This window comes from Nyctereutes procyonoides, unplaced genomic scaffold (assembly GCF_905146905.1).
Source record: "Nyctereutes procyonoides isolate TBG_1078 unplaced genomic scaffold, NYPRO_anot_genome, whole genome shotgun sequence".
Taxonomy (NCBI): Eukaryota; Metazoa; Chordata; class Mammalia; order Carnivora; family Canidae; genus Nyctereutes; species Nyctereutes procyonoides.
The window spans coordinates 30,583,081-30,597,212 of NW_026575048.1; the positions used below are offsets into that span (position 1 = coordinate 30,583,081).

The following is a 14,132-nucleotide window of genomic DNA, read 5'->3' on the forward strand; positions in this document are numbered from 1 at the left end:
CAACAGGAGTCAAAACTCCCATCATTTCCTAGTTCTAGGTTCCTGAGGTTTGCTTCCAGGCAATGGTGTCAATGAAACAACTGGTAAGGGCAGCCCCGGGTGGCTCAGCAGTTTAGCGCCACCTTCAGCCCTGGGTGTGATCCTGGAGACCTGGGATCGAGTCCCACATCAGGCTCCCTTCATGGAGCCTGCTTTTCCCTCTGCTTGTGTCTCTGCCTCTGTCTCTCTCTGTGTGTCTCTCATAAATAAATAAATAAATAAATATAAAAAAAAAGAAAGAAACAAACAACTGACAATAAGAATATGCAAGCACATGATTCTTTATTTTCATTAACTTTGGCCAAAGAGGAATGCCTGGCTCAGCTGTTAAGCATCTGCCTTGGGCTCAGGGAGTGATCCTGGGTCTAGGGATCAAGTCCTGCATCGGGCTCCCTGCAAGGAGCCTACTTCTCCCTCTATGTCTCTGCCTTTCTCTCTGTGTCTCTCATGAATAAATAAAATCTTAAAAAAAACCAAAAAACAAAAAAACAACTTTGGCCAAAGACAGGGAGAAAGACAGCAGTTTAGAAGTATCTAAAGCTCTCTCGAGCCTACAGGATGTAGATAATCCTTTTTATAACCAGAAATCATTTTCCTCATGATACTACTCTTATCTGTAATCATGTCACTTCCAAAAGTGCACTACCTCCAAGGTTTAGTTAGCTAGATTACCTGTGGCTTTGCTACTAATTGTTATTTTTTTTGCATGTGATCTTTGCCATTACCATAAAGAAAGTGTTTCATCATCAGAATACCTGGGGCGTGGCTGGCTCAGTGGTAGAGCATGCAACTCTTGATTCTCAGGGTTATGAGTTTGAGCCCCATGTTGGGTGTAGAGATTACTTAAAAATAAACTCTAAAAAGAGAAGAACACCCACAGGGAAAGAGAACATCACAACTTTAATGAAGCATGAACCAACCCAGGTCCAATCCCCACTGTGTTCTTGGCTCCTCTTGGCTTTGTATTCATAAAACAGACTTTTTGCAGTCCCTGCCCATCTCCCCCTTGTTTTGCCTCCTTCCAAAACTTTGGCTGACATGTTCAAATTTGCCCTAAATTTGCTATCTTAACTAATTTTATCTTTACTAACTGACACGGATAGCTTTTCTTCCTCCTACGTAATACATTCTCTCTCTGAATTTCTCTTTTAGACCAAAATTGTCCATTCAACCCTCTGGACCTCCTACCTTTCAGGAGCCAATAAATTCTTCTTTTCCTTAAGCCTGTTTAGGGAGGGTTTCTTTTGCTAAAAAGCAATTCTTGCTCCTGCCACAACATGCTGAATGCTGAACCATTAAACCCTTCTCAGGGGCTTTCATTGCAAGAGCCAGTTACTAGGATGTTTGCTATCATAATTCCTGAAATGAAGAAAAATATGGTAGAATGACCAGACACCTGTGCCTCCTCCCAAACACTAGTAAATTAATGGTAAAAGAATACAGTTAAAAAAAAGTATTAGCCCTCAACAAAAAAAATGGAAACAGAAACAAAGGCTCTTCAACAAACTATGGAAGATGAAAAGTGAAGGGAGAAGTAATAACTAACCTAACAGAATAGAGGAAGTTGAAATCCAAACATCTCAGAAGGGGGTTTCCAATGAATAATAAGCTAGAAACCAAGAGTCTCAGTGCTTGGACCACAAAAGGTACAAGTGAAGGTGTAACTCCAAAAGTAATGTGAATAATGAACTATAAAAGGAAAATGGTTGGACCTCTAGTCCCCAGTCCCCTTCTCAATGCTAAGTAGCCAGCAAAATACCACTCCATAGGAGAATGGAGGTTCATATTCTGGAGAAAATCCAAGAGACTCTGGATTTGAAGACTAAGCCACATGCAGGGTAAGGACAAGTCATCGAGTTGAAAACTGGAGTATCATATAAGTAGCTAATACTGACCTATGGGGAGCCTGAGGCATGTCCTTCTCCCCAGCTCACACCAATCAATTAGATTCTCCTCCAAAGAAACTAGACAGGTCCAGAGGGAGGACCTATAGACACTGATATTAGACAGTCCCCAAATAATAAGGCTGGTCAGGACCCAGTGATCTATAGCAAAGCCCTTAAAGCAATAAACCTTGTCAATGCACCCAGGGCCCCCAAAGAGCTTTCTTCATGAGTCAGTCTTAAAAATTAGTGGCCAGTCGGTGTCCATCGAAAGATGAATGGATAAAAAAGATGTGGTTTATGTATACAATGGACTATTACTCAGCCATTAGAAACGACAAATATCCACCATTTGCTTCGACGTGGATAGAACTGGAAGGTATTATGCTGAGTGAAATAAGTAAATCGGAAAAGGACAAACATTATATGGTCTCATTCATTTGGGGAATATAAAAAAAGTGAAAGGGAATAAAAGGGAAAGGAGAAAAAATGAGTGGGAAATATCAGAAAGGGAGACAGAACATGAGAGACTCCTAACTCTGGGAAACGAACTAGGGGTGGTGGAAGGGGAGGTGGGCGGGGGGGGGGGTGACTGGGTGATGGGCACTGAGGGGGGCACTTGAGGGGATGAGCACTGGGTGTTACTCTATATGTTAGCAAATTGAACACCAATAAAAAATAAATTTATAAAAAAATTAAAAATTAAAAAATTAGTGGCCAGCCAAATAAACCAGATATTTGAGAAAAACCTGCAACATGAAAGAAGTATGCCAAAACAGAAAAACGGAAGCCAGAGAGTCCTCAACTCTAGAAAGAGTAAAGTCTAGTTACAATCCCTGCTTCTGAGGATGTTTGATCAGCAGTGTTAGAACTACTATGGCCACAGAGTCTCATTGCTAAGATTACATTCAGTTGCAAGTAACAGAGAACCAGACCACAATTGATCAAATAGCAGTTTATCACATGAGAAGAAATTGAAGGTATTCAGCAATATCCTGCTAGAGTTCAAACTACGAATTTAGGGATCTTTGCTTTGTTTCTATCAACAGTGCCTAGAACAGCACATAGAATATATATATAGTAGGACTCAAAAAATATTTGTTAACTGAATGAATGAATCTCTTCCTCTCTTCTCCTTGCTCCCCTACTCCACCTTCCACCTCTTTTGCAGAAGAAAATCACAACATTTCAGGCATGTGAGGGATTGTCCCTTAGTTCCCATTCTATGCTACACATTGTCCAGCCAGCAAAGGGTATTATCAATCACATACAACTATCTGAATGACTAAACTTTTAAGAATTATGCCCAAAATGTGATGAAGAAAGAGAATTTGTACAGCCTTTACATCTGCCACTATTGCTGGTTGTTTTATAAATAAATCCTTTGTGACCACTCCCACCAGCAAATGCTCCTATGTTCTCTAGACTGAAGTTTCAAGGAGAAAGTGGAGTGGTTATGATGGACTGTGATTAGAAGACCAAATAGGGGGCAGTCCAGGTGGCTCAGCGGTTTAGCGCCGCCTTCAGCCCAGGGCATGATCCTGGAGACCCGGGATTGAGTCCCACATCAGGCTCCCTGCATGGAGCCTGCTTCTCCTTCTGCCTGTGTCTGTTCCTCTCTCTCTCTCTCTCTCTGTCTCGTGAATAAATAAATAAAATCTTAAAAAAAAAAGACCAAATAGGACACAGCTCTGAAGTGGGGCATTTTTAAACAGCTGTTTTGATGTAGCCAGGTCCAAACGGCCTGTATAAATGTAAAATCACTATTTTAAAAATATACCAAGTAATGGATGCAGCAGACATTCTTAACTGTTGCACTATTATTAAGACGTTATTTTCAAACTTAATGATGATTCTGGGAAAGGAGAATAATGGATCCTGTTTTATATATATATATATATATATATATTATATATATACAGTCTAATATATATTAGATCAAAATCAAAGATAACTAATCATGAGGTCCACAGGATATAGAAGTATCTATCCTCTAGTCTAGAATAGTATTTCTCACCATTTTTCTTTAAAATCTTTCTCCTCGGGATCCCTGGGTGGCGCAGCGGTTTAGCGCCTGCCTTTGGCCCAGGGCGCGATCCTGGAGACCTGGGATCGAATCCCACGTCAGGCTCCCGGTGTATGGAGCCTGCTTCTCCCTCTGCCTGTGTCTCTGCCTCTCTCTCTCTCTGTGACTATCATAAATAAATAAAAAAAAATTAAAAAAAAATAAAATAAAATCTTTCTCCTCTTTCAGTAAATACAAGAATCTCAGCTCCTGCAGAAATTCATTTCTTACCACCCAAGGAGACTTTGTCAAGATTTACTTTCTTCAGTTACAATATGAAATTTGTTTTAACTAGCCGATCAAAAGTCTCTTAGGCTCAGCTTTTGAGCAGCCTCTTGGATAACTCAGTCATGAAGGTAGACACTCAGTGACATTCTGAGGATGGTGGTTCAATAATGGGGGATGGCAGGGTAGAAGGAGAGGGGGACCTCAGATCCAGGTGGTATCCAGGATCCTTGCTAGTCTCTGCTATGAAAGGACTGATTTCTCAGGACTCTTCTCCCTGCCTGATGGATCCTGAGTGCAAATGTTCCTTCCTCTCTGGTCATATTGGGTATTGTGCTGCCATCACTGATGGAATTGCTCATTTTGTCCATTTGTTTTGAGACCTAAAATCTCTGTGTATGTGGTTCTTCATCCCAGCACAGGCATCTATTCAAGGGTGTACTGCGACTTGAACTCACAAGTTTCCAACTCACATCATGTCCTCAGGCCCCTAACTGCACAGGGCGTGTTCTGGGATGCCTTTTCAGGGACCACGTGTTACTCTGGCTATACCCTCATGAATCCTACTGAATTTCTGGCTGCTACAGAAGAGAAGAGCTTCTCAAAGATCTCACAGTGTTTTTTCCTGGTCTCTAGCTAAGCGAAGATGAGAGCTTGGGGTGGCCATGAGGGGACAGGGACTTCAGAGAGTTAGAGTGAGTAGATTCATGGTGATGTCCCACATCCACCTCTTCAGCCCTCTTCTCATGGAAGATTGTCACTGGCCAAGGAAGAGAGAAGCTGAGAGAGCAGGAAACTTTGCTTTTCCCTCCTGGTCTCAGTCTCCAGTAGCTGCCCATCCATCTTGAAAGGCCTCATTTACTTCTCAAAAAATGTTCACTCTTATCAGAAGTTTTTTCTTTTTTTAAAGATTTATTTTATTATTTGTTTGAGAGAGAGAGCACAAGTGGTGTGGGGTGGAGAAAGGGAGAAGGAGAGAATCCCAAGCAAACTCTGCGCTGAGCATAGAGCCCAACGAAGGGCTCCATCTCATTGCCCTGAGATCATGACCTGAGCCAAAACCAAGAGTCAGATACTTAACCAACTGTGACACTGAGGCACCCTGTCAGAAGAGTTTTTAAAAACATGAGTCAAAACTCTTATGTGGTCCTATCCCTCAGGTGCTTTGTAAGCATCTCTCATAACTCATGCAGCTTGCATTTGGTTTAAAAATTTGTAATTTAAAGAGCTCTGTCCATCAGCATTAAAAGATATGTAAACTAAACATGGAAAAGTAAAAATGATTAATTTGTTATGGTTCTGGAATTATGGGTGGTTTTCACTCAGTAGTTTTTATTTATATCACTATTACATAATGATGTTTATGAATTTTTTATGCTTTAAGAAAAAAGGCTAAAAATTGTTGTCATCTATAACCCAGCTCCAGAGACTGATTCCCAAGTTAGCCTAGTTCATCTCTGAATTAATCTCTTGAGGATCTGAGAACTCTATAGTGTCACACAGAACACCACCAACTTTACATGGTTATAGCAACATACTTTTAAACCACTTGAGGATGTTTTATGTATCATATACAACATGAAATACAGTTTTAAAATGATAAGTGTACAAGAAAAAAAAATGATAAGTGTTAAACCTTTGAAATGTAATGTGCTCAGAAACAAAATCATACAAAAATCAGTTGTGTTTCTATGTACCAACAGTGAAATATCTGAAAAAGAAATACAGAAAACAGTCCCATTTATAATGGCATCAAAAACAATAAAATACTCAGGAACAAATGTAACCAGGTGAAAGAGCTGTACTTGGAAAACTGTAAGACTTTGATGAAAGAAATTGAGAAGATACAAATAAGTGGAAAGATGTCCTGGGTTAATGGATTGGAAGAACAAATATTATTAAAATGTTCACACTATCTAAAACCATCTAAATATAAATTCAGTGCAATCCCTATCAAAATTCCACTGGCATTTGGCATAGGTCGCAGATTTTTTTTTTTTTAAATCCTGATATTTGTACGGAACCACGAAAGACCTAAAATAGCCAAAGCAATCCTGGGAAAGAAGAACAAAGCTTTAGGCATCATCTGCCTTATTTCAAATTTTATTACAAAGCTATAGTAATCAAAACAATATAGTACTGGCATAAAAATAGACACTTAAACCAATGGAACAGAATCAAAAGCCCAGAAAAAAAAAAAAAAACATGTATCTATGGCCAACTAATATTTGACAAGGGAGCCAAGAATACTCACTGGGAAACGGACAGTCTCTTCAATAAATAGTGCTAGGAAAACTGAAAAAACAATCATGAAAAAGAATGAAATTAGATCCCTTACATCACTAACAAAAATTAATTTGAAATGGTTTGAAGACTTAAAGATAAGGCCTAAAACTATAAAATTCTTACAGAATAAAACATAGAGGAAAAGTTCCTTGACATTGGTCCTGGCAATGACTTTTTTTGGATATGATACCAAGAGCGCAGGCAACAAAAGTAAAAATAAACAAGTGGGACTACATCAAACTAAAAAACTTCTGCCAGCAAAAGAAAATATCAACAAAATGAAAAAGCAATCTATTGAATGGGAGTAAATAGTTACAAACCATCTATGTAATAAGAGGTTAAAATCCAAAATATATAAAGAACTCCCACAACTCAATAGCAAAAATAATAATAATAATCAGTTTCAAAATGGGTAGAGGACCCGAATAGACATTTTCCAAAGAACGCATACAGGTGACCAACAGGTACATGAAAAGATGCCTGACAATACTAATCAAGGAAATCAAATCACAACCACAGTGAGATACCACTTCACATCTGTTAGCAAGGCTATTTTCAAAAAGACAAAAGAGTTAAGTGCCAGGGAGGGTTTGGTGAAAAGGAGGGCACCCTTGTGCACTGTTGACAGAAATGTAAATTGGTACAGCCAATATGGAAAAATGTTGGAGGCTCCTCAAAAAAATAGAACTAACCATATGATCCAGCAACGCACTTCTGACTATATATCTGAAGGAAACAAAATCACTGTCTCAAAGAATCATCGGTACTTCTATGTTCACTGCAGCATTATTCACAATATCCAAGACACAGAAACAACCTAAGTGTCTGTGCACAGATGAATGGGTAAAGAACACACACACACACACACACAGAGAGAGAGAGAGAGAATACAGCCATGAAAAAGGAAGTTCTGCCACTTGGCACAACATGGATGGATCTTAGGGCATTATGCTAAGTGAAGTAAATCAGAGAGAGAAAGATAAATACTCTGATTTCTCAGATACGTGGAATCTAAAGAAGCCTAACTCCTAGAAAGGGTGGTGGTTGACAGGGCAACGTGGGGGAAATAGGGAGATGGTGATCAGAGGGTACACACCTGCAGGGATAAGATGAATACATTCTGAGGCCCTAATGTACAGCACGGTGACTATAGTTAACAATACTGTGTTATATACTTGAAAGTTGCTGAAAGAGGAGATCTTAAGTATTCTCACCACACACATATACACACAAAAGGTAACTTTGTGAGGTGATAATGGATGTATACATGTATCAAATCATCACCCTGCACACTGTAAACTTATACAATATTATATTTCAACTACATCTCAATAAAACTGGGGAGAGGGAATGATGTGCTTGCAGAACTCTTTTTTGAAGACCCATTTTACATTTTTTTTTTAAAGATTTTATTTGTTTATTCGTGAGAGACAGAGAGAGAGAGAGAGGCAGAGAGAGAAGCAGGCTCCCATGCAGGGAGCCCGACGTGGGACTCGATCCCCGGTCTCCTGGATCAGGCCCTGGGCTGCCGGCGGCGCTAAACCGCTGAGCCATCCAGGCCATTTTACATTTTTTTTTTTTTTGATGCTGATCATTAACAGTCCCACATGGACATGCTAACTGCCAGTTAACTAGACAGAAAGTTTCCTTAGGGAAAGGAAAGGGTGTCAGCAGCAATACCATCTGCTAATTTACCAATGATCATTATTCTGATTACCTGTATTTAACAATTAGCAGTCTAAACCAAGGGTTCTCAAACGGGAATTGGGCTCTACTAAAACCAGGAAACAGGGAGCAGCCGGGTGGCGGTAGGAGCCGTTACAGGAGCCAGAGCTGCTGATTAAGCTGATCAAGATGACAACCTCCCAAAAGCACCGAGACTTCGTGGCGGAGCCCATGGGGGAAAAGCCAGTGGGGAGTCTGGCTGGGATTGGTGAAGTCTTGGGCAAGAAGCTGGAGGAAAGGGGCCTTGACAAGGCCTATGTGGTCCTTGGCCAGTTTCTGGTGCTAAAGAAAGATGAAGATCTCTTCCGGGAATGGCTGAAGGACACATGTGGTGCCAATGCTAAGCAGTCCCGGGACTGCTTCGGGTGCCTTCGAGAGTGGTGCGACGCCTTCTTGTGAGGCTCTCTGGATAGCCCCCAGTCCCAAGTCCCAGCGTGGAGTCTCCCGAGTTTGCAGCTGCGTGGGAACTCCTCCCCTGTCCTCTACAAAGGAAGAGATTGCTGTTGTTGTACTCACTTCTGATGTACTTCAAGGTCTTTGGGAGTTCTCTTCCTCTCACCATTTCAACTTTTTTGAAATTCTCACTCTTGCATGCATCTCCCCACTCCTTCCCCCTGCCAGTTTCATGTCAACAATTATCAGCTTTACTGAGTGAGTTCCTGGCCCTTCCCTCACCCCCACCCCCACTAGTCTGGTCTGTTTTATGCTATTTGGCTCCTTTTTTGGCAGAACAGTCACTGTCCTTGTAAAGTTTTTTAAATCAATAAAGTCAGTGGCCTTCAAAAAAAAAATAAAATAAAAAAATAAAATAAAACCAGGAAACATGCCTCTGAGCCTTTGGCAACCATCAAGCCACTCCTGTTAACAACTTCCCTCACAACCTTCACAGGTCCCCAGACCCCCAAAAAGCCAAGGGGCCAGCAGCAGCCTCTTCTCTGCTTTGGTCTGGGGTCCCCTCTGGAGAGACACTTGTACCACGCCCTCCCTCTCAGCTCCCACGCAGGTCTCCCCGTAACCTAAAACTTTCACGGAGGTGCTTAGGAGGTAGAGATCTCCACATTGGGTAGTGACAAGCCCAGGAACATATCTGAATCTTAGTGGCAAGTCATGTTATAGTGGTGTCATATAATCCTTTGTAGCTTCACAAAGTGTCCTGTACTCTTATATTTGCAGCCTAACTGAAAAAAAAATCAGTAATAAAAATAGCATCTAATGTATTGAGAATGTGCCACAGTGCCGAGTACTCTGTTAAACACTCCACATTTATTAATTCACGTTATCCTTAGAGCAATCCTGGCAAATACTCTTACTATCCCATTTTACCAACATGAAAAGTGAGGCTAGGAGGTTAAATAACTCGCCTAAAGTTACACAGCTAGTAAATAATTGTTAGAATTGGGTTTTCTTACATTGTAAGCAAGAGAAAACCACTTGAGCTAAATTCAGGTCCATCCTCCTACACAAAAAGGAGATTTAACAGAGGCTATTACCAGGAACCCAAGGGTCAGGAACATCAGGCATCAAGATGGAATTGAATCAAGAATTGGAAACCTATTACGAACAATGTGAATGCCCAGAATTCATGTGAGGGTATGTTTGTGATTAGTAGGAGTTCATCTCTCTCTTCCTTTCCATCTTCCTTAAGATCTCTTGCCTTATTCTCGGCCTATCTTCCTCCTTCTGTTTCATTCTTTTCTATGCTCCAGGCATAGCCTCTGCTGCTCCGTATGTGCATAGCCAAATATAGTTGCCCCCATCATAGCTTGCAAGTCTACTTGTTCTTAAGTGGGAACAACTCTCAATATTAGGAGAGAGAATTTGATTAATCTTGTTTCCTCCTTTGATCCAATTAAATATGTCCAGTCAGCTATGGGCGTTCTCAGAGGAGGCTGTGGTCTGGGAACATTTCCCAGACCAAAATGTGTATTCCCCAGTGCTTGAGATAGGATTAGAACCCAGATCTTTCTCACTCCAGAGCCAGAGTTCTTAACTACCATGTTATTCTAAAAGAATGAAAGTGAATACCTACGGGATTTCCACATTGCTAAAATCATAGCAAACAACATTTTATAAAGTTGATTTATTAAACTGGATGAAGATTCAGTACATTATTGCACACACTTTTGTGTATCTAAAACATTTCATCATTTAAAAAGCCAACGCATTTCAGTAGCAACAAGAAAACAAAGCACTTGCTCCCCAGTGGCTTCCCAAAGTTCCTAGTTTCACAAAATCAAGGAGCTTGAAGTGCTGCTGATGGACAACAAACCTCAATGGGCAGAGATTGCTCACAGTATCTTCCCCTAGGACCATGAAGCCATTATGGAAAGAGCAGCCCAGCTGGCCATCAGAGTCACCAAGCCCAATACCAGGCTACACAGCAAAGAAAGTGAATGGACAGATGGCTATGTGCACATCGTATTTGTGTTAATAAAACCGTAAAACTACAAAACAGAAAGACTTTCTTAAAAAAGCCAAAGCATCATAAAACATTGATTTTTAGAAAAAAAATCAAAAGGTGCTTGGGTGGCTCAGTTAAGTGTCTGCCTTTGGCTCTGGTCATGATCCCGGAATCCTGTGATCAAGCTCTGCATTGGGCTCCATGCTTAGTGGGGAGTCTGCTTCTCCCTCTCCCTCTGCCTCTCCTCCTTGCTTGTATTCTCTCTCTCTCTCTCTCTCTCTCTCTCAAATAAATAGATCATTTTTTAAAAAGGTGATTAAGGACTATCCTTTTTAGCAGTATAGTGCCCTAACTATTCGGAGTAAATTTCCCTGTAAAGAACACCTAAAAATACTGGATAAAGTATTTCTTTTTAAAAACATGGTTGCATATAAAGGAAATCCATGTGGGCCAGAGACAACCAGAGAAGTTAAGTGGTGAGTGTTTGCCCTGAGGCATCTAATGATCCCTGATGACCTAATACTTGAGCTTTTAATAAACTTCTTGAGTATGAGGGCTGCAGGAGAAAAGCTGGTCTTTCACAAAATGGGAGATCAGAACAGAAGCTCTCAATGCTACAATGCTCTATGATAACCCACTAAATGGATGATATAAGAAAAAAATTCACCTAGTGAAGTGCAACAGGAAAATCCTCATCTGTTTTAGCGCTGAGATCTCCAAACCACAAACCATGTATTATCACATGAATCCTGGATATTCTCCCTATATGGCCTGCAAACTTCGAATCTGAAAACAGCTAAAGTGGTCCTAGACTGCCAGTACTTCCAAGCACTTAGTAGGTTCAAAAAAATTTCTCTTTCCTGGGACACACTTTATATACCCAGGCTTTGGAGAGTCCCAGAAAGTTCCAACGAACATGACCTCACCACCATACATCAAAGTTACCAGAAACAACAAAGAGCGAAATCTACCTACCACAAATGCAAATGGAAAGGCCTCTTTTTTTCATAAGTAAGACATCATAAAGACATCAGTTCTCTCAAGGTGATATAGATTCTGTGCAATTTTGAATCATAACCCCTTCGGGTTCTTTCCATCGAACTTCACAAGTTTCTTCTAGCATTTTTTTAAATTTGTTTTTAAATTTTTATTTATTTTATGATAGTCACACAGAGAGAGAGAAAGAGGCAGAGACACAGGCAGAGGGAGAAGCAGGCTCCATGCACCGGGAGCCCGACGTGGGACTCGATCCGGAGTCTCCAGAATCGCACCCTGGGCCAAAGGCAGGCGCCAAACCGCTGCGCCACCCAGGGATCCCTTCTTCTAGCATTTAGATGGAAGAACAGGGTACCAAGTATAGCTAAGACACTCCTGCAAAACAGATACAGAGCTTTGTCCTACTGAATAATCAGATGCATTATAAAGCTATAATATTTAAAACTTTGTGATATTTACTCAGAGACAAGTAGACCAACAGAATAGACTAGATAACCCAGAAACAGGTTTACATGTAGAGACCTGAAATATAATAGAACTGGCACTGCAACAGGTTACAGAAACATGCATGCAATATGATTGCATGTATACAAAAGCTGAAAACAGGCCAAATCAAGCAATATATTATTTAGGGATACATAAGTTCCTGGTAAAATTATTTTTTTTAAGATTTTTGATTTGTTTTAAAGATTTTATTTATTTATTCACAAGAAACAGAGAGAGAGAGAGAGGCAGAGACACAGGCAGAAGGAGAAGCAGGCTCCATGCAGGGAGCCCGACGTGGGACTTGATCCCATGACTCCAGGATCACACCCTGGGCCAAAGGCAGGCCCTAAATCACTGAGCCACCCAGGGATCCCCCCCTTTTTTCTTATGGTTCAGTTTTGTTGGTTTGTTTTTTTTTAAAGTAAGTTCTACACCCAACACGGGGCTCGAACTCATGACCCTGAGACCGAGAGTCATATGCTCTACTGGCTGAGCCAGCTAGGCACCCCAAAAATTTTGTTTATTTATTCATGAGAGACACAGACAGAGAGGCACAGACACAGGCAGAGGGAGGGGCAGGCTCCATGCAGGGAGCCCTACCTGGGACTGGATCCTGGGTCTCCAGGATCAGGCCCCGGGGTGAAGGCGGTGCTAAACCGCGGAGCCACCCAAGCTGCTCTAAAATTATTTTTTTTCTATTTTTATTCCTAAAATTATTTTTAAAAGCAAAAAATGAAACGCAAACTTTCGCACCCCAGGGCTTAGGGAGAATAGGATTGGAGAGTTGCGTGCAGTTATCAAAAAAGTATTAGTAATGCTCTCCTTCTTAAACTGAGTGGGGAATACAAACTTGTTCAATTTATTATTAATCTTTAAACTGTACAAATATATATACTTTTTTGTTTTAATATCTCCATATTTTTAATTTATAAGATGACTTGAGTTCATTTTAAAAATCACTACATTTTTTTTAAAAAGTTGAAAATGCATAAATAATGCAGAATTAAAGTATCACTATTGTATACAGCTCATATAAATCCATCAGATAAATACTAAGACCATGTTAGTGGAACAGAAGTCAAGAGTCAATAAATTCAAATAAAAGGAAATATAAATACCAGATCAAATATGCAGAGTAAAAAACAAAGTTTCATCAACCTAGTAGTAAAAAGAAATTAAATATTTAAGTGCTGTCATGTCTTGAATTTTAAAAAATATTAAAAATATATTCATTTTTGGCACTGTACTGCTAATAGATAAATTAATAGAGTTTGTGAAAAGCAACTTATCAATACCTATCAAGAGTTCTGAAGTGTTGGGATCCCTGGGTGGCGCAGCGGTTTGGCGCCTGCCTTTGGCCCAGGGCGCGATCCTGGAGACCCAGGATCAAATCCCACGTCGGGCTCCCAGTGCATGGAGCCTGCTTCTCCCTCTGCCTGTGTCTCTGCCTCTCTCTCTCTCTCTCTCTCTCTCTCTCTGTGTGTGACTATCATAAATAAATAAAAATTTAAAAAAAAAAAGAGTTCTGAAGTGTTTATACTCTTTGGTTAAATAATACCATTTCTAGGAATCTTGTATAGAAATTATTCTTATACACCAGCAAGTATTTTTTATTACAAAGAGGGTGATATTTACTGAATGCTTATGCCATGCACCAAATATGGTGCTAAAATCATATGAAATCGGAGGTGTCAAAATCTCAATCTCACAAATAAGGAGACTTGGGCTACATTACTGCCCAAATTACTCAGCCGGCAGGTACTATGGCCCCATCCAAACCCAGGCAGTGTGATTCTATAACCCATATATATTTTTTTAATTTAATTTTTTTGAGAGAGAGAAAGAGAGCACAAGCAAGGAGGAGAAGCAGAGGGAAAGGGAGAAGCAGACTCTCCGCTGAGCAGGGAGCCTAATGCAGGGTTTGATCCCAGGGCCCCAGGATCATGACCTGAGCCAAAAGCAGAAGCTTAACTGACTGAGCCACCCAGGCCACCCTAGAATCCATATTTTTAAGTGCCACACTATA

At 40.5% G+C, this 14,132-nt stretch overlaps 1 protein-coding gene across 1 annotated transcript; it reads left to right on the forward strand.

The window, feature by feature from the left end:
- The first annotated feature begins 8,294 nt into the window (after positions 1 to 8,294).
- Positions 8,295 to 9,012, forward strand: LOC129510898 (barrier-to-autointegration factor-like). The gene has a single exon (XM_055327193.1). It carries the CDS (start codon positions 8,353 to 8,355, stop codon positions 8,620 to 8,622), a length of 270 nt encoding a protein of 89 aa, XP_055183168.1. The 5' UTR covers positions 8,295 to 8,352; the 3' UTR covers positions 8,623 to 9,012.
- Positions 9,013 to 14,132: the final 5,120 nt, after the last annotated feature.